Source organism: Chionomys nivalis, chromosome 10 (assembly GCF_950005125.1).
Source record: "Chionomys nivalis chromosome 10, mChiNiv1.1, whole genome shotgun sequence".
Classification (NCBI taxonomy): domain Eukaryota; kingdom Metazoa; phylum Chordata; class Mammalia; order Rodentia; family Cricetidae; genus Chionomys; species Chionomys nivalis.
Window position 1 is genome coordinate 61,791,006 of NC_080095.1, and position 19,775 is coordinate 61,810,780.

The 19,775-nt window shown below is 40.9% G+C and overlaps 1 protein-coding gene across 1 annotated transcript in view; it reads right to left on the reverse strand.

The window, feature by feature from the left end:
• Nucleotides 1-2,493, reverse strand: part of Mia2 (MIA SH3 domain ER export factor 2) — a 70,057-nt gene extending 67,564 nt beyond the window's left edge. Inside the window, exon 1 of the mRNA XM_057782203.1 lies at nucleotides 2,377-2,493. Coding sequence (XP_057638186.1) covers nucleotides 2,377-2,491 — 115 coding nt within the window. The 5' untranslated portion in view covers nucleotides 2,492-2,493. The remainder of the gene's footprint in view (nucleotides 1-2,376) is intronic.
• Between the last annotated feature and the right edge of the window lie 17,282 nt (nucleotides 2,494-19,775).

Sequence of the window (19,775 nt, forward strand, 5' to 3'; positions counted from 1 at the left end):
CAGAGTCAAAATATTGCTGGGCGATTGTGGCCCAAGTCTTTAATCCCAGCACTCAGGAGGCAGAGGCATGAGGATCTCTGTGAGTTTGAGGCCAGCCTGGTCTACAGAGCGAGTTCCAGGACAGGCATCAAAGCTACAGAGAAACCCTGTCTTGAAACAAAACAAAACAAAAAGAGTCAAAATAGCATTATAAATTACTATGAATTTGAATTTCCATTGAATCCTAAAGATATTAAAGTGCTGATATAATACAAAGTGGAAAAGAATTGTCATTGTAGAGTACTGTGGTCAAAAACTTCTCTACATATTGAATGCCTTTTCCTTAAGAAAAAAGGATAATGCATAAAAATATCACTTATGAAATGTTTATATTTAAATTGATCATATTTTGCATTTTGAAATGCTGACTTTTGGATATGTGGCTGTTACGCTCACAAATGCACAGCAGCTGTGGTTGCCTGCCAAAGACCTGTGCAAGATCAAACTATTGACATCCCAGAACAGAGCAGGGAGGGACTGCTAGCTGAGGGGCTACTGAGTCCATGGCTTCTGAGGGAGGAGTCATTTCTCTAGGGGTGTGACCACTGGTAGGCTGCACGTGCTCTAGTGGATGGCTCCACACCCTCAAGGTGGTTCACAACAATCTGTAACTCCAGTGCCAGGGGCTTCCATGGCCTCTTCTGACCTCTGCCAGCACCAGGCATGCATGTGGTGCGCAGACACAACACTCACAAGCAAAATAAAATGAATAATAAATCTTTTAAAAATAACTTTCTTTTAAAAATTAAACCCTTTAATCCCAGCACTTGGGAGGCAGAAAGCAGGCAGATCTCTGTGAGTTTAAGGCCAGTCTGGTGTACAGAGTGATTTCCAGGACAGCCAGGACTATGTAGAGAGACTATCTCAAAACAAAACAAAACAGACAAAACCAAACAACAACAACAAAAATGGTGAAAAGAAAGAAGGCAAGGAAGAGAGGAAGGGAGGGAGGGATGGAAGGAGGGAGAAAGGAAGGAAAGAAAAATGTACTAAACATTAGTTTCAAATGACTTCTGAGAAAGGTTACAAAAGTTTTTATTCATAAAAATATTACTACCTGGGTAGTGGTGGCACACACCTTTAATCCCAGCACAAGGGAGGCAGAGGCAAGCAGATCTCTGAGTTCGAGACCATCCTGGTCATATATATATATATATATATATATATATATATATATATATATTAGAAATGTTTTGTTACATATAGTTATATTTTGTATTTAAATTTATATTTTGCAAAATTAAAAACAGTTTTCATGTTGGAAAGAGAAATTATTTTCAGCAACTCTAAGATGAACATACAATATTGTCTTTTTCTGTTTTTGTTGTTGTTCTATTTTGAGACAAAGAACTCACTATGTAGATCAAGCTGGCCTGGGACTACAGATCTGCCAGCTTCTGCCTCCTGAGTGCTGAGACTAAAGATGTGTGTCATCATACTCTGCAGGATAATGTTATTTTGCATCAACATGTAGAAGACAAAAAAATAAGTTCTTGGAGCTAGAGAGATGATTGAGTGGTTAAGAGTACTTACTGCTCTTGCAGAGGACCCAGAACCAGTTCCCAGCACCCACATGGAAGCTCATAACTGTCTGTAATTCAAGTGCCTGGGAATCCAATGCCCTCTTTTGGATTCTGTGATCACTAGGCACATATGTTGTATAATACATAAATACCTGTGGGCAAAATACTCACATATATAAAATAAAAATTTTAAACGTAAGTTCTTAAGCAACTTACTTTGTAAGTAAGTACAAAGTATAAGTTAATTTCTCATCATAGAAACTCAAAAGAATTTAATATTGAATCTTATAAATCATATATATTGGAACACTTATTTCAGCATTTTGCATAATAAATTAAAACAAATGACTAACATTTGATACAATTTAGACAGCTACATCATGACACTTGAAATAAAAACATTTTTGGAGAAACTCATGAGAATCAGAAAGTGTTGATCATGAAATAGAAACTAAAATGCAGAAGCTTCATAAAGAGCGAATTACCAAAACACCCGATGTCTTTTTAAACTACTCAATCATCGTTAAGAAATAGTAAAATTTTTAGTTTTTATTTAGTTTTTGACACATAGATTAATGCCATTTCTGACCTATTTCTATACCAGTCTTATTTTTGCCTTTTATGTTAAATTTATACTAACGCTGTCACAAAATGTTTTGCTTCAGAATTCCCTTTTTTTTCTATATCAAGCTGTAGTTTATAATTCAAAGATTTCTCAATACTATTAACGTTGATTTCATCACACAGGTCCACAGTAGCATTTAATGTGACTTTTAGAACTCAATGTAAGAGTGAAGAGGAAAAGCAAACTTACTTTCACACTCCAAGTCACCACACTTTTTGAGGTGCGCCAGCAGCTTTGTACCCTCCAGAACCCTGGCCAGAGAAATAAGCAGAAGGAGGATTCTTGGAACACTGATTTCCGCCATGCTTCCACAGGACACCAGGACTGCTGAACAAGCGTCAGAATGCTTATTAGGTCGCAGACATGCCAGCTAAGCAGCAGACACTCTCTTCGGTAGCACAAGAGGAAACGGCTGGGTACTTTTCAGTTCCTCCGAAGCTACATTTTCCTGTCGGTTACTGGCTCAGCTTCAGGAATTAACACTCTTTGGTCTCTCAGTCTGCAGTGTCAGTTAGCCAGATGATACGGATGGGCTTAATAATTAACGGGGATTTTTAGTTGGACTAAGGTTTTGTAAAGCAGCCCGTGTGAAACTGACTCACTGAAGGCACCTTGCGTTCAGTAGCGCAGTTCTTCGGCTGGCACGAAAAGGTAGTCAGGCTCTACCGTCGTCTTCAGGCAGAGCGGTCAACAAGCACAACCAAATGTGTACTGCATGCGAATTCTAACTTCAAAAGAGAAGGCACAGAGCCAGAAAATGGTGACTAATGCAGTCAGTAGATGCATTCGCCATGAATGACAATCTGAGTTCGATATTACATGGGACCTACTTGGTAGAAGGACAGAACCGATTCCCACAAGTGGTAGTCGGACCTACAGTCAGAGAGAGAGAGAGAGAGAGAGAGAGAGAGAGAGAGAGAGAGAGAGAGAGAGAGAGAGAGAGAGAGAGAGAGAGAGAGAGAGAGAGAATAAATAAATAAATGTAATTTTAAAAATTAAATGCGTAATCTAAATGAATTTACTCCTTTGCAAAACAAGCTTCAAATGTAAAAATTAGACTAGAAACAATGGCTGTATATGTGGCATTAAAAAGACGGGATATACCTATACAAAAAACAGTATGGTTTTATGTTAAAAGTATGATTTTGAAATATGATTATCAGAAAAACTCTTCATTTGGGTATTTGTAAAAAAAAATCTTCAGTGTTACTATGAAGTCATAATTAGAGCAATAGCTAAAACATAGTAACTACTTACTATGATCCACATATTATCTGAAGTACTTAGGTAGTTTACATAGATACATGATCTGATTTCAACTTCATATCAGCTCTCTGGGGTAGGTGACATTATCACCCTGATATGTGCATAAGAACCAAAGCAGAGACAGGTAAGTCACCCACATTCAGTGAATAAAGATAAATTTAAACGTATTTACTGTAAAAAAACAAAACAAAACAAAAAAAACAGCACAGCATCTACTGCGTCTTAGGTTGTCTTCTGTGCAAAAACAGAAGTGGAGAATTATTCTACATTTAAAATGACATGTGTATCTCTGAGAGTGGAGGGGACGGGAGAGATGGGAGAGCCCCGACACTGCTCCCCACAGGGTGGAAATGTCGTTTCAGAATGTGTTCTCCTTTATAGCTCTCTTTTGTGAAAACCAGGGAGCATACGCCATTTAAAAATAAGGTATGAAAATTGAGTCATTTGAATGCTGTTGTTGCTTTAAGAGATCAAAGTCCTATATTGGGAAATTTTGTTTAAGGGACTAGATCTGAAGGTCCCCGAGTCCAATTCTAGTGCCAGACAGAAATGACACATATCCATCACCCCCGACGAGCTAAAGGACCTTTGCTTTCCAAGTCCTAAAAGGACAGAAATACAATTGCCTGCTGGTTTGTTTACACAAGAGGGTCAGTCAGTCGGCTTGCAACAGAGCATTCCATAACTGCACGTACACACACACACACACACACACGGTGTAGATTAGGTTCTTGACCAATTTCATAAGTCCAAAATTATCATTATTAATGACATTGAAATAAAAATCAGCTCTTCGGGGCCAGGTGTGATAGCACATGCCTTTAATCTTAGCACTCCAGGGAGGCAGGATCTCTGTGAATTCCAAACCAAACAGATCTACAGAAAAAGTTCCAGGGAAAGACCCTGCATCAGTGAGAGAGAGTGGTTTGGTGTGAAGGTATTTGCACAATTTATTTTATCAAAGCCACACTAGCCGGGCGGTGGTGGCGCACACCTTTAATCCCAGCACTCAGGAGGCAGAGGCAGGCGGATGTCTGTGAGTTCGAGGCCAGCCTGGTCTAGAAGAGCTAGTTCCAGGACAGGAACCAAAAAGCTACAGAGAAACCCTGTCTGGAAAGAAAAAAAAAAAAAAAAGCCACACTAGAAGCTTCAGGGGCAGCACGTCTGGGAAGAGCACTTGTATTCTTTTTGTTTGTTTGGTTAGTTTTTTTAAGACAGGGTTTCTCTACGTAGCTTTGGTGCCTGTCTTGGAACTTGCTCTGTAGACCAGGCTGGCCTCAAACTCACAAAGATTCTCCTGCCTCTACCTCCCATGTGCTAGGATTAAAGGTGTGTTCCACCACCACCAAGGGAGCACTTATGCTCTTGCAAAGGACCCAAGTTGAGTTCCCAGTGTCCTGAGAGATCTATCACCTCTGGTACCTGCACCTCATGTGCACAAATCCACATATAGACACATAATTAAAAATAATAAAAATAAGCTGGGCAGTAGTACAACAATAAAAATAAAACTTTAAAAATTAGAACCAATAATAAATTGAGATAATAACAATTTTAAGTGTCATCATTTATATTCAGTACTAAAGACCTCATGAATTAAACTCAGAATTAATGATGCTCCAAAGTAGTAATAAATAGGTAGATGAAATAGATGACTTAGTGGGTGAGGTGTCTGTCCTGCAAACCTGCTGAGCTGAGTTTAATACTGAGTGTAATATAGGTGAAAGAAAAGAACTGACTCCACAAAGTCTGTTCAGATCAAGATTTAAAGATAAAAGAAAATGTAGCCAGGTGGTTGTGGCATACTCCGTTAATTCCGGCACTCAGGAGGCAGAAGCAGGTGGATCTCTGTGAGTTCAAGGCTGGCCTGGTCTACAGAATGAGTTCCAGGACAGTACAGGCTACACAAAGAAATTCTGTCTTGAAGAAAAAGGAAGGAAGGAAGGAAGGAAGGAAGGAAGGAAGGAAGGAAGGAAGGAAGGAAGGAAGGAAGGAAGGAAGGAAGGAAGGAAAAGGAAAGAAATTAATTACTATAAATAACAGCTACATCAATTTAGATATTACCTAACAGCTGACGCAGTGTGTAGATTAAATGTATCTATATTCATCTACAAAGTCAACACTAAGGAAGATGTCATGGTAACAAAATGCAGCCATTGGAGATAAGAAAGCCTACTGTACAAAGCTGAAGACTGGATTGTTAAAGTCATACATCATATCCTCCAGAAAAAAGCACAGAGCAGCCTTTCCATCAAAACATGAGTGTTTGATTCTTAAAGTAGTGGCATTATTGCCAACTCTATACAATATTGCCTCCTTTCTAATGTCTCAAATTTCCTAAAGTGAAAATGTATTTCCTTAAACCATCTGCCTGTCTCTCTGGCAACGTATAAGATAAGTTCATCGAGGAACACCTTAGAATACAGAACTGAATAAAGCTGTAGAGCTGTACCAAGGTCCAGGCATGAGACCAGAGCCTTTGTATAAAGTCCCCAAGGTCAGCAGGCACACAGTAAGAAAAAAGGCCAGGAATAACTGGGTGTGAAGCTTGTGTGGAAGGTAGGACTATCTGCCCAGCTGCTCTGAGTCCAGTCAGCTGACAGTCTCCAGCAGGCTGGATGTCAAAGTCTGCCTTCACTGCGGGGAGTCACCTTACCCAAGATTACTCCTCCTTGGTGTTCCAGTGTCTCAGGGGATAAACAAGATAGGAAAGAGCAAGGTTATTTTTCATCCAGTGCTTCCTGCTGACTAAGAGTTGTGATTTGATGTCTTTGGTGCTTTTCTGCTTTCTCCCCCTTTCTTTTGAGGAAATTAATCCCTTGAGCCCCAAATCTATTCTCAGCATCTGCTTCTCTAGAAGGCCCAGTCTTAGAAACCATAAGATACAGACCAAGAAAAAAAAAGTAAACATACATGTTTCAGTCTATCATTTGTGCTAGTCACTCTGATTTCCTTGTGTGTTTTGTGTTGCTGAAGTCCACAATGTAATTCTACTCACCATTTTACGTTTTGTTTCTTGGTTTTGTTTTTTGTTGCTGTTGTTTTGTTTTGTTGTTTCTAGACAGGGTTTTCTATGTAGTAGCCCTTGCTGCCCTAGAAATTTCTCTGTAGACCAGGATGGCCTTGAACTCACAAAGATGCACCTGCCTCTGCCTCCCACCCAAGTGCTGGGATTAGATGTTGGAGGAGGTCACTTGGTCCTAGCTGCTCAGCCCCGAAATAATCACACAGAAACTATATTATTTAAATCACTGCTTGGTCCATTAGCTCTTATTGGAAAACTCTTACATCTTAATTTAACCCATCTCTAGTAATCTATGTATCGCCATGAGGCTGTGGCTTACTGGGTAACGTTCCCAGTGTCTGTCTCCAGCGGGGCTACAGGGCTTCTCATGACTCTGCCCTTCTTTCTCCCAGGACTCAGTTTTTCCTGCCTCCTAAGTTCTGTCCTATCAACACGCCAAGGCAGTTTTCTTTAGTCATTAATGGTATTCACAGCATACAGAGGGGAATCCCACATCACCTCCCCTTTTCTGTTAAATGAAAAGGAAAGTTTTAACTTTAACATAGTAAAATTACACACAACAAAACAGGTATCAAGCAAGAATTATAGTTATGTCTACTTTATCTTTTATCATATCTAAGGAAAGCTATAACTATCAATTCCTCAACTCTATCAAAGACTCCAGAAGGATATAATATTACCTAGGTAAACAGGAAGTGCATTATAAGCAACGTCCAAAACTGTTGGGGCCCAGTGCTAGCCCAGACTATAAATTATTTCTCTCGACCAGACCCCAACATAAACTATCTCTCTGGACTGGCGTGGAGAAGACGGAAAAAAAGACACGACTCACATGGTTTCATGGGGAGGGAGATTCTCAGTGGTCTCTCATGAAGTCCTGAATTTACATTCTGAAGAATTTCTCTCGTTTATTCTCCAAACAGCTTTTAGACCAACACATAAACTGAGCGGGAACTACACCAGCATTCTGTCTCCTAGGTAACCAGGTGAATGGCGTTTTGTCACGTCCGCATCTACCTATCTGCTGTGTATGCTAGCTTCCATGTAGGCTTGAATTAACATCTCTATCAGGCATCCTCCAAATTACAAAGAAAAGAGCAACAACATCCTGGCCCTTTGTTAGGGCAGTGACAGCCTGTCTGCAGGGCTACGTGACCTCCTCAGTGGGGCCTATGGCTTTAGAGCCTGGCTGCTACACCATATAGAAATATGGGCCTACACAAAACTCTAGAATTTACAGAGACATCTCGCTGCCTGGACAGTCACCCAAAGTTCTTCTATACTGTTGGGGCATCCATCTTCAGCCCACAGGCCCATAGTATCCGGCAGACTTTCTCACGAAGCAAGAAATTTCACTTATATTAGCAGTTTGTCAGTCAGTTTCTTCTGTGTCCTGCAGAATATCTAGCGGACTCTTTCATAAAGCAGGAACCCCAAAGGATTTTCTCACCTTTAGGCAAGTTCAGCAGTCATTTCTCTGTGGGTTCTGCATGTCCAATTCATCAAGCAGTCCAGGCAAGAGCAGTTTCTTGCCCAAATAGCAAACCAACTCCATAAGGAGCCTCTTCAATGCCCATCTTCTTCTTGAAATAATTGGTGCTGCCAGGAGCAGATGTGTCTCAGTCATGATAAGTCCTAACTTCTTAAACATTTTAAATGCCATATTCTGTAGTCTTTGAGAGGTTTGAAGAATACCTATCTATCTGAAACACATGTCTGTACATCTAGAAAATCTAACATGACTACAAGCTTGACTATTATAGATGATTATCTATTAACTTATATTTCTTAATTGTACATTACATTTTTAAATGAGCTGCACAAACACAATACCTTAATCAAGAGCAGAAATATAAAAATAACAAAATTGATCTTAAATTTGTATTAAAAAAACCAAGATCCATACCAATGCAAATCTCTATAGCGTATCCCTCTTTAATGTAAAGAAACATTTGCAAACAATATTTGGGAATATGGGCATAGTTCTTCTCCAAACAGCTTCCTGCTTTTTGTTGGGTGAAGTAATTTTTGGGGGTGCTCATGGTGACCTTTAAGGGTGTCTTGTTTCATCAAACCACATTAGTCTGGAAGGGTTCCACAGGTTCTCATCCTCTGTGGAAACAAAAGACGAACCTCTTTTCCAAAGCAACATATTTTGAAGACAAAATACCTGTAATGTATATATGTTGGTTTAGCTTACTAATCCCCAGAATCAAATGTCTCTCTTCAGTCAAAAAATTCAAAGAAAACCCAATAATACACATAATCCAGACTCTCTGTGAATTTTCCATCTTTACATGGCTTATTTTCCTTTACTCCTTTTAATCTATGACTCTCTGTACTATTTTCTTAAAGACTTTACTTTTTTTTCTCTTTATCTTCTCTCTCCCAAGCCCATGTACATTTGTTCAACACTGTGACCCATTTAGAGGTCTTGGGTCTTGTCCATCTGAATTTGTCTTTATTGTGTATCTGTAATTATTTTCTGACCAGAAGTGTTTCTTTTTTTTTTTTTTTTTTTTTTTTTGGTTTTTCGAGACAGGGTTTCTCTGTGGCTTTGGAGCCTGTCCTGGAACTAGCTCTTGTAGACCAGGCTGGTCTCGAACTCACAGAGATCCGCCTGCCTCTGCCTCCCAAGTGCTGGGATTAAAGGCGTGCGCCACCACCACCCGGCCCAGAAGTGTTTCTTAAAATGCTAAGCCCTTCTTACGAACTTAAGCAGCACCATTGCTAGGGGAATTATGGCACTGCCTGCTTGCCCTGCCCAGTCCAGCATGGTGGAGCTGTTTGCTGCCTCTGAGAGCCATGCTCACAGTCCCATTCTTAGGCACACAGCCAGTCTATGTTGCCATTAAGCAAGTTGTGGCACTCTGTTTACAAACCCCATTTAAGGGCTGGAGAGATGGCTCAGTGGTTAAGAGCACCGCCTGCTCTTCCAAAGGTCCTGAGTTCAATTCCCGGCAACCACATGGTGGCTTACAACCATTTGTAATGAGGTCTGGTGCCCTCTTCTGGCCTGCAGGCATACACACAGACAGAATATTGTATACATAATAAATAAATATTTAAAAAAAAACAAACCCCATTTAAATGCTCCATAGACGGACCTTAACAGAGTTCACTGGCAGCATGGCCTAGGAAGCCACAGCCATTTCAAAATGGTGCAGCTTTTTTGCTGCTACCACTGAATCAGAAAAACCTCTCTTAAAGGAGCCATGTCTCTGCTTGCTTCTAGCAAACAGAGCCCACCCAAGAAAATGCCACTACCAAACCATGCTTAACTCTGTTATTTTGTGTCTATGATTCCTTTTTAAGCTTTCTCCGGTTTTATGTAGATTTAGTTCACCACATTGGCACACCAATTTGTTGGAGGAAGCCACTTGTTGATCCCAGATGCTCAACCCCAAAATAATCACACAGAAACTGTATTATTTAAATATATTACTCTGCCCTTCTTTCTCTCAGCATTCAGTTTAGTTTTCCCCACCTACCTAAGTTCTGTCCTATCAACACGCCAAGGCAGTTTTCTTTATTCATTAATGGTATTCACAGCATACAGAGGGGAATCCCACATCAATCAGAGGCATGTGCCACCATTACCTAGTTTGCATTTTGTTTCTACCAATAGGAAATGAATAGACATTCTGATTGAAGGGTTGATAGATACATGTGAGGATTCTAAAGGGACAGTTCACAAAAGTGAAGACTAGGTTAAAGGGGAGAACAGGGATGGAACATCCTCAGGCAACTTGCTTGGCAAGAGCTACAGGAGAGGCCTGCCCAACTGGAAGGAACTGGAAGCCTTCAGAAACGTCAGTGAATCTCGGTCAAGAGCACCAAATTCTTCGTGGTCTTTTGCTATTCTAACAGCGCTTTCCATAGACCAAAACCAGCAGAACTGGCAAAACAGGGACCCCTTTGAAGCAGCTGCATTCTGGGGGCATAAAGTATAGTGACAGATTGAAGAGTGGACTAGAAAGGACAAAGAAAACACATGCAGGCCGTGATTCCTTTCTTGTGTACTGTCAAGACCCAAATCAGCCTTGAACTGTAGTCAGTTTGTTTTGTGTGTGTGTACGTGTGTGTGTGTGTGTGTGTGTGTGTGTGTGTGTGTGATGACATGCACATAGAGGTCATGGGACAACTTTCAGGCTTCTTTTCTCTCCTTTCACTATGGATTCTAGGATCAAATTCAAGTGTTAGGCTTATGTGGCAAGCACCTTTACCTCACTGAGTCATCCCATGAACCCACAGCTCTTTCTTTTTGGGAGTAGGTCATAACTTATGACTAAATAAAATCCTGCATTTGGTTGGATGGTCCCCCTGCTGTCTCACATTTAAAAAAAGAATCAAGTAATCTATTTTTATTAAATTTTTACATTTGTAAAAAGTGAAAAAAACTGGTTGTTGGTGGTACAAGACCACCGCCAGGCAGGTCTTCTTTTTCAATATTTGTTTTTGTTATTGTATTAATGTTAGCAGCAGAGAAAAGTCTAAACATCCAGGAAGCAAAACTATGGAAAGCCCTCCGATTAACAAACACTGCAGTAATGCCTGCCCAGTTGCCGTGGTGTGCATGCACACAATCATTTGGGAAGCAGAGACAGGAGGATTAGGAGTTCAAGGCCAGCCTGAGATGCACAGTTTGAAGTCCCCCTAGATTACATAAGAAACTATCTCAAAATACAAAGACCAAAGACCTGGTCAGCGGCAAGGAGCAACACTGAAGAAATTCTTCTATCATTCTCTCCAAAACACCTGCTCAATTTCCTCCTGCTATCCTGGCCCCATGTATACACATCACCAACAACGATTGTTGTAGTGTCCATATATGTCCCTAGAAACCACGCGCTATAGAACTTGTGAGTGTGAATGCATGTGTGTGAATGCACATGTGTGTGCCGGCAGAAACCAACCTCCTGTGTCATTCCTCATGAGCTTTTTACATATTTTAAACTTATTTTTTTATTATTGTTAGTGTGTGTGTGTGTGCGCGCATGTATGCATGTGCATGTGTATACCTGTTTCTGAGGCAGTCTCTTGCTGGGATTAGGAATTTACTGATTAGCCTGGGTGGCTATCTGTTAAATCCACGGCTCTTGTCTCTGCCTCTCCAGCACTAAGGTTGTAAACACGTGTCACAACCCAGGCTTTTTTTTTAACCACTGATATCAGAGATGGATATCACACTTATACAGTAAAAATAGAAAAATTTCGAGACCAGCCTGGTCTACAAGAGCTAGTTCCAGGACAGGCTCCAAAACCACAGAGAAACCCTGTCTCGAAAAACCAAAAAAAAAAAATAGAAAAATTAAGCCAGGCCGTGATGGCACATGCCTTTAATCCCAGCACTTGGGACACTGTATTGGGTGTTATGCCTCCTCAATTCTCTATAAGGCTTTTAGTCTACACTGATCTTAACGCTTTGGAATGTTCCTTACTTGGGGCTGCTTGGGGCTTTCTGTGGAGGACACCACAGAACAGCATCTCAACAGTTACACACAATACATAGGACATGGGGAGGACACCACAGAACAGCCTCTCAACGGCTACACACAATACATAGGTCACGGGGAGGACACCACAGAACAGTATCTCAATGGCTACACACAATACATACATCATGGGAGAAGGACACCATAGAACAGCATCTCAACGGTTACACACAACACATACGTCATGTCATTGGCGTCACTAACCTTGATCACTTGACTGAAGCAATGTCTTCCAAAGTAAAGCAGCTGCTTCCTCCTCCTGTCCTATTCACGTGAGGAGAGTTACCAGCTCCAGCCTGCTTCCCAGGAGCATTTTGCTTCATTCCTGAGGATTATCAGAAGGTTCTCTGATGGGAAGAAACCCAGATCATCAGCTTCAAGATTTTCACCTACTTGTGCTCCACTATGTGTAGAGTTTCAGAGCTGACAGCTGATGTCCGTACTGAACAAATGAAAGCAGGCAGTGGTACCACACACTTTTAATCCCAGAACTCAGGGAGGCAGAGGCAGGGGATCTCTGTGAGTTCGAGGCCAGCCTGGTCTACAGAGTGAATTCTAGGATGGCTAGGACTGTTACACAGAGAAACCCTGTCTCAAAAACAAACAAACAAACAAAAATCTACCCCCCCCCGAAAAAAGAAAAAAGAACTGTGAACTAAAAGTTACCTGTTAAACTCAAAATGTTTAATCAAAATACATTTATAAACCTAATTGCTTTAATATGTTCTTTCATTTATTTATTTATTTATTTATTTATTATGTATACAATATTCTGTCTGTGTGTATGCCTGCAGGCCAGAAGAGGGCACCAGACCCCATTGCAGATGGTTATGAGCCACCATGTGGTTGCTGGGAATTGAACTCAGGACCTTTAGAAGAGGAGGCAATGCTCTTAACCTCTGAACCATCTCTCCAGCTCTTTAATATGTTATTTCTTCAAAAATAATTTTCAGCCAGGCGGTGGTGGCACACGCCTTTAATCCCAGCACTTGGGAGGCAGAGGCAGGCGGATCTCTGTGAGTTCGAGGCCAGCCCTGGTCTACAAGAGCTAGTTCCAGGACAGGCTCCAAAGCTACAGAGAAACCCTGTCTCAAAAAACCAATAATAATAATAATAATTTTCATAACCCATTCTGCTCCCAAAACACTGTCTGGCCACTTACCTGTTTTTACGTACATCCCAGCACTCCAGCTAGCTTGGCTTCTAAGGAAGTAGTGACAAGTGCTAGGCCGTGGTAGCACACACCTTTAATCCCAGCACTCTGTAGGCAGAGGTAGATGAATCTCTCAGTTTGAGCCCAGCCTGGTCTACAAAGCAAGTTCCAGGACAGTCAGAACTGTCTTGAAAAAAAAAAAGAAAGGAAAGAAAGAAGGAAAGAGATAGAGAAAGTGACAGAGGGAAAGAGAAAAAGAAAGAGAGAAGGAGGGAGGAAGGGAGAGAGAGAGATAGAGAGAGAGAGAGAGAGAGAGAGAGAGAGAGAGAGAGAGAACCAGAACAAAACAAAACAGCTTCAGTTAGCCAGGCATGATGGTGCATACTTGCAATCCCAGCATGTTAGATGGAGGGAAGAGGATCAGAGAATCAAGGCCATTCTCAGCAATACAGTTGAGATTAAGGGCAGTCTAAGTTACAGGGCTGTTTCAAATTAAAAATAAAAACTAAAAATTTATAAGTAAATTAAGCTTTATTAACAAAATTAGCCTTGATCTATAATCAAAATTCTTACCAATTACAGAATAAATTAAAATGACAGAAAATCTTTTTTTTTTTTTTTTTTTTTTTTTTTTTTTTTTTTTTTTTTTTTTTTTTTTTAAGTTTTTCGAGACAGGGTTTCTCTGTGGTTTTGGAGCCTGTCCTGGAACTAGCTCTTGTAGACCAGGCTGGACTTGAACTCACAGAGATTCGCCTGCCTCTGCCTCCCGAGTGCTGGGATTAAAGGCGTGCGCCACCACCGCCCGGCAATGACAGAAAATCTTAAAGCATCAGAAGAGTTTTGCTTTGTGTTAGCGACTCTTCTGTTGCGGTGGCCGACACCATGATCAAGGCAACTTAAAGAAGGAAGCTTATTTTGGCGTCTAGTAGCATAGAAAGCATCCACATTGTGGGGAGGCAACACAGCACATGGCAGGCAGGGTGACAGAAGCAGGAAGCCGAGAGTGCCCATCTTCCATGGCAAGCAGGAAGCAGAAAAAACAAATTGAGGTTTCTTAATCTCAAAGCCAGCCTCCAATGTCTTATTTCCTCTAGCGAGACTATACCACCTAAAATGCCCAAACAGCAGCAGCAACTGGGGACCAAATGTTTAAATACATGAGCCCAAAAGGGGCACTCTCTTTCAAACCACAACGTGCCTTGTTCTTGTAATTCCCAAAACATAAAAAACAATTTTTTGTCTTTTTGTGCTGCCTGATACTGAGCCCAAGGGCCTGGCACACCCTTGAAACATCCTCGACCACTGAACTAACTGCCCAGACTCTTTCCTTTTTCCACATTTTTTTTTTGGTTTTTCGAGACAGGGTTTCTCTGTAGCTTTGGTGCCTGTCCTGGAACTAGCTCTTGTAGACCAGGCTGGCCTCGAACTCCCAGAGATCCGCCTGCCTCTGCCTCCCAAGTGCTGGGATTAAAGGCGTGCGCCACCACCGCCCGGCTCCACTTTTTATTTTGAGACAGGGTCTCACTAAGTTTCCCAGACTGATCTTAACTTTCTCTGTAGCCCAAGCAGTCTTTGAACTTGCAATCCTCCTGCCTCAGCCTCTTGGGTAGCTAGAATTAGAGGTTTGTACTGGCCTGGTCTCTATTCAACTTGAACAATGTGATTGATTACCTCGGAGAACTGAAGAGCAGAGTCGAAGACAGTCAAAATTCAGTTGAATGGTGCACGTGTGTGCACGTGAACATGTGTTTATGTGCACGTGCACATGCACATGTGTGTATGTGTCACTCCAGGCTCATTACCAACACTGCAAAATCAGCCTATTTGTTTGTTATCTCTAGGTATCCAGTTTCCAGTAAAGAACTTAAGTACAGCCTCCCAGAGTTACAGCAAAACTGGTTATCCCTTTCCAATACCAATTTATGAATCATCACCCTGGAAGGCACATGAACTATATCCAAATATAGTCTTATTTGCTTGCTTGCTTGCTTGGAGACAACGCCTCACTCTTAGCCCACACTAGCCTAGATCTTACAATGTAGCCCAGGCTATCCTGGAATCCTTCAGCCTCCAAAGTGCTGGCATTATAGCCATGAGCCACATCTTTCCATATTTTTGAAGCAGATAAATTTCATGGAATGTTTATCTGCTGACTGATGGATATGAGTACTTTGAAAATCATAGTGAAGCCAGGCGGTGGTGGCGCACGCCTTTAATCCCAGCACTTGGGAGGCAGAGGCAGGCGGATCTCTGGGAGTTCGAGTCCAGCCTGGTCTACAAGAGCTAGTTCCAGGACAGGAACCAAAAGCTACTGAGAAACCCTGTCTCGAAAATCCAAAAAAAAAAGAAAATCATAGTGAATACATAGAATTGGAGATAAACTTACCTATGTGGGTTCCATAATTAAACAACTCCTAAAAACTCATTATTACACCAGGTGTTTTAATTGCCATACTCAGGAGTCAGAGTCAGGCAGATCTCTGTGAGTTCGATGCCAACATGATCTATATAGCTAGTTTCAGGATAGCCAGGGCTACACAGAAAGATCCTGTCTCAAAAATAAATAAATGAATGAATAAATAAATGACATATTACTTTGAACTAAATTATAGTAAGATGCTATAATAATAAATAATCCACAAAATTTCTATAATTTTAGACCAAAAAAAAGCTTATCTTTCATTTCCCAAGTTAATCTGGCCGTTTGTCTTTGGTGATTTTCTTCTAGATGGTAACCCAGAGATCCTGAATATTTCCATTCTGTGACTTTGTACTCTAGATCACATGTCCACGAAGTCACCACAGAAGTGAAGGAGGGGCCGGGCGGTGGTGGCGCACGCCTTTAATCCCAGCACTCGGGAGGCAGAGGCAGGCGGATCTCTGTGAGTTCGAGACCAGCCTCCTGGTCTACAAGAGTTAGTTCCAGGACAGAAACCAAAAAGCTACAGAGAAACCCTGTCTCGAAAATTAAAAAAAAAAAAAAAAAAAAAAAAAAAAAACAGAAGTGAAGGAGGACATGCTGAGAACCACGTGTGGACTTTCACGGTCCAGTCTGAGAACACATCGCCTTTATCCCAAGACGCTGCCGATCCCAATCCTGTGGCCACAACCTGATGCTGGAAAGGCTGAAGTGAGTGCTCAAGAAGGCGAAACACTTGACTTTAAGCTGGCTTCTCCCATCAAACCTCTGCAGTATGGTCCTGCAGATATGCACTGGTAGTTCTGAACTAGCCCTTCTACAAAATTTTGTATATATATATATATATATATATATATATATATATATATATATATATATATATCATTCGCCTGCCTCAGAAATTCATGACTTGTTTAAATGTACATCACAGTGGAATTTTGTTCAAACTGGTTGCAACTCTGAGTAACAGGTCATAATGCCTAAGTATAGAACACACTGTTCCAAGCTGCATGCTCAGTGCTGAATCATATGCTTTCACTCTGAGTAGGGCTGAAGACAGATAAAGTCTTAGGAAAGCTGAGTTCAAAGGGCTAAATGACTACATAGGAAATTATCTTGTAGCCCCACCCTAAAAGTAAGTCAAAAAGGACTGAGGACAACATGCTTGACATCTAGAAAAAGTAATTTTGCATTTGCTCCAGGACACAGAGAGATCAAACTATCAAGTTCTAAGTCAACATTATCCAACTTCAACAAACTATGTGTGGATGTCGAGATGGCTCAGGGGGTACAAAGCACTTGCTGCCAAGCTTACTGACCTGAAGCTCAATCCCCAGGGCCAGATGGTAGAAGGAGAGGTCCAACTCCCAAAAGTTGTCCTCAGATCTTCACATATGCTCCATAACACACATCTCCATATATACACTAAATAAAGCTTTAAAATAAGAGAATGATAGAGGAAGACACCTGAAGTCAACCTTCTTCCTTCACACATTGCATACATGCACATGCAAACACACACTCAAAATTATCCTCAGCTACACAGTGAGCTTGAGATCAGTCTGGGATCCTCAACAAGAAAAAAAGAAGAGAAAAAAAGCAGAAGTGGGCTGTGTTTGCATTTGTGTATGTGCATTCCATGCATGACTGTTGCTCACAGAGTGTGTTGAGCTTTCTCTCCAGCCCCAAAGATTGTTTCTTGTTCATACATATATACGTGTGTATGTATGTATATATATATACATATATATATATATACACACATATATATTCACTTCAGCAACTAGGCTGTGGGGTACTTTTTCACAGACAGGGTTTTGTTCTTTTTATTTATTTAATGTGCATTGGTGTTTTGCCTGCATGTGTGTATTAGGGTGTCAGGTGTTGGAGTTACAGTTGTGAGCCACCATGTGGGTGCTGGGAATTGAACCCATGTCCTTTGACTGAGGAGCCAGTGCTCTAACCTCTGAGCCATCTCTCCAGCCCCTCTTGTTCATAGTTAATGAAGTGATAGATATAAAGTGAGCATAAAATGGCTAACCTTTGACTAAGCCATCTAGAATATGAAGCATCCAAGTATCTGTACTCATGATAGTACAGAGGTGGGGAACAATTCTTAAAAAACCAAGCCTATGGATCTCTGTGAATTTGAGGTCAGCCTGGTCTACTTAGCAAGCTCCAAAACAGGTTATATAGAGATCCTATGGTGATGTTTTATGTTTTAACAAATAAAGGTTGTCTAAAGATCAGAAGGTAAAACTAAGTAACCAGAGATCAGGAAGAGGTGTCATACACCTTTAACCCCAGGATTTGGGAGACAGAGGCAGATGGATCACTATGAGTTCAAGGCCACCCTGGGCTACACAAGATCAGTGCAGAAATAGATCCAGGTGGTGGTGGTTCACACCTTTAATCCCAGTACTAGGAAATCACGCGCCTTTAATCCCAACACTAATGGAGAATGTAAAACAGGAGGAGACAAGAGGCTCAGGGCTCGGTCTGCAGTCACCCAACCTTGGTAGAGGCAAGACTTCTCTACTTCTCTAGTGGCTTGACTGTTTTGCTTTTCTGATCTTCGACTTGAACCCCAATACCTTTTTCTGGGTTTTTATTATTCATACTACAGAGACCCTGTCTCAAAATAAAACAAAGACCATGCCTGGAAGTGGTTTGTGTGACTTCTGGAGTTAGAAGGCTGAGACCAGAATTACCAATGTTGCAGTTCCAGTCTGAGTTAAAGACGCTTATCCAAATCAGTTAAACATGTCAATGGGTCCAACCACAAACGACAATTTTGTTGTCTTCCTGGAGGATGGATTCTATGATTCAATAAAGTATGGCCAGAAAACATCACAGGAGTCTATTCTGGAGACAAGAGGAAAACAGAAGCTTCCTACATTCTAGGAAGACACTTAAAGCTGTTTCGACATATTAAGTAAATGAAGTTGGCATGCAATGAAAGCACGAAAGTTTTATTTATAATAGCAAACACATAAAAGCTGTGAGGAACTTAACTGTACAATCTGAATAAAAAAAACCATTAAGATTTTCATAAGGACTATAGGTGACAGGATAAACTGAATTTCTTTCTGTTTAGATCGACCCAGCATTCTAAAGATGTTATTTACTCCCAAATAAATTAAAAGTTAATAGAAGGACAACTAAAAGTCTATAGATCAAGTTCCAGAACAGCCAGGACCATACAGAAAAACACTGTCTAGAAAGGCAAAAACAAATGAACAAACAAAAATAAATAATAGAATAAAAGGTAACTGGAGAATATTTAGTTAAGCTCTGATTTTTTGTGACAAAATGATAGACAAGCAAAGGAAAGTGACCTTAGTAAGACATTGTAAAATAGTTTTTTTTTTTTTTTTTTTGGTTTTTCGAGACAGGGTTTCTCTGTGGCTTTGGAGCCTGTCCTGGAACTAGCTCTGTAGATCAGGCTGGCCTCGAACTCACAGAAATCCGCCTGCCTCTTCCTCCCGAGTGCTGGGATTAAAGGCGTGCGCCACCATCGCCCAGCTTAAAATAGTTTTTTTTAAATGAGATTTTTTTTTCTTTTTTTTTTTTTTTTTTTTTGGTTTTTCGAGACAGGGTTTCTCTGTGGCTTTGGAGCCTGTCCTGGAACTAGCTCTTGTAGACCAGGCTGGTCTCGAACTCACAGAGATCCGCCTGCCTCTGCCTCCCGAGTGCTGGGATTAAAGGCGTGCGCCACCACCGCCCGGCTTAAATGAGATTTTTAAGACTTCTAAAAAACTTGTGTTTGAAGGCAGGTGGTGGTGCACACCTTTGATCTCAGCACTCAGGAGGCACAGGCAGGTGAATTTCTGAGTTCAAGGTCAGCCTACTCTACAGATGAATTTCCAGGACTACACAGAAAAACCATGTCTTTAAAAGCAAAAAACAAAATTTGTTTTGTGTATATAGAAGTGTCTGAGGAGACTAGAAGAGGATGTCAGGATGTCAAATACCCTAAAGCAGGGGTTATAGAAGTTTTATCAGCCTGGCCTGAGTGCTGAAAAATTAATATAGTGCTTAATACTTATAAGTGTGGAAATTGTAAATTATTCCTTTCTTCTTACGGAGAAATGACTCCTTTGGTCATTATCCACTAGCTGAGCTTAAATGTTTATATTCTTCATAAACATGAAAACTGTTCAAATTTCCCAAGTAAAAAAATGGGGGTTTGGACTAGCAGATCAGAGTTCTAGGCCAGTCTATCTACAG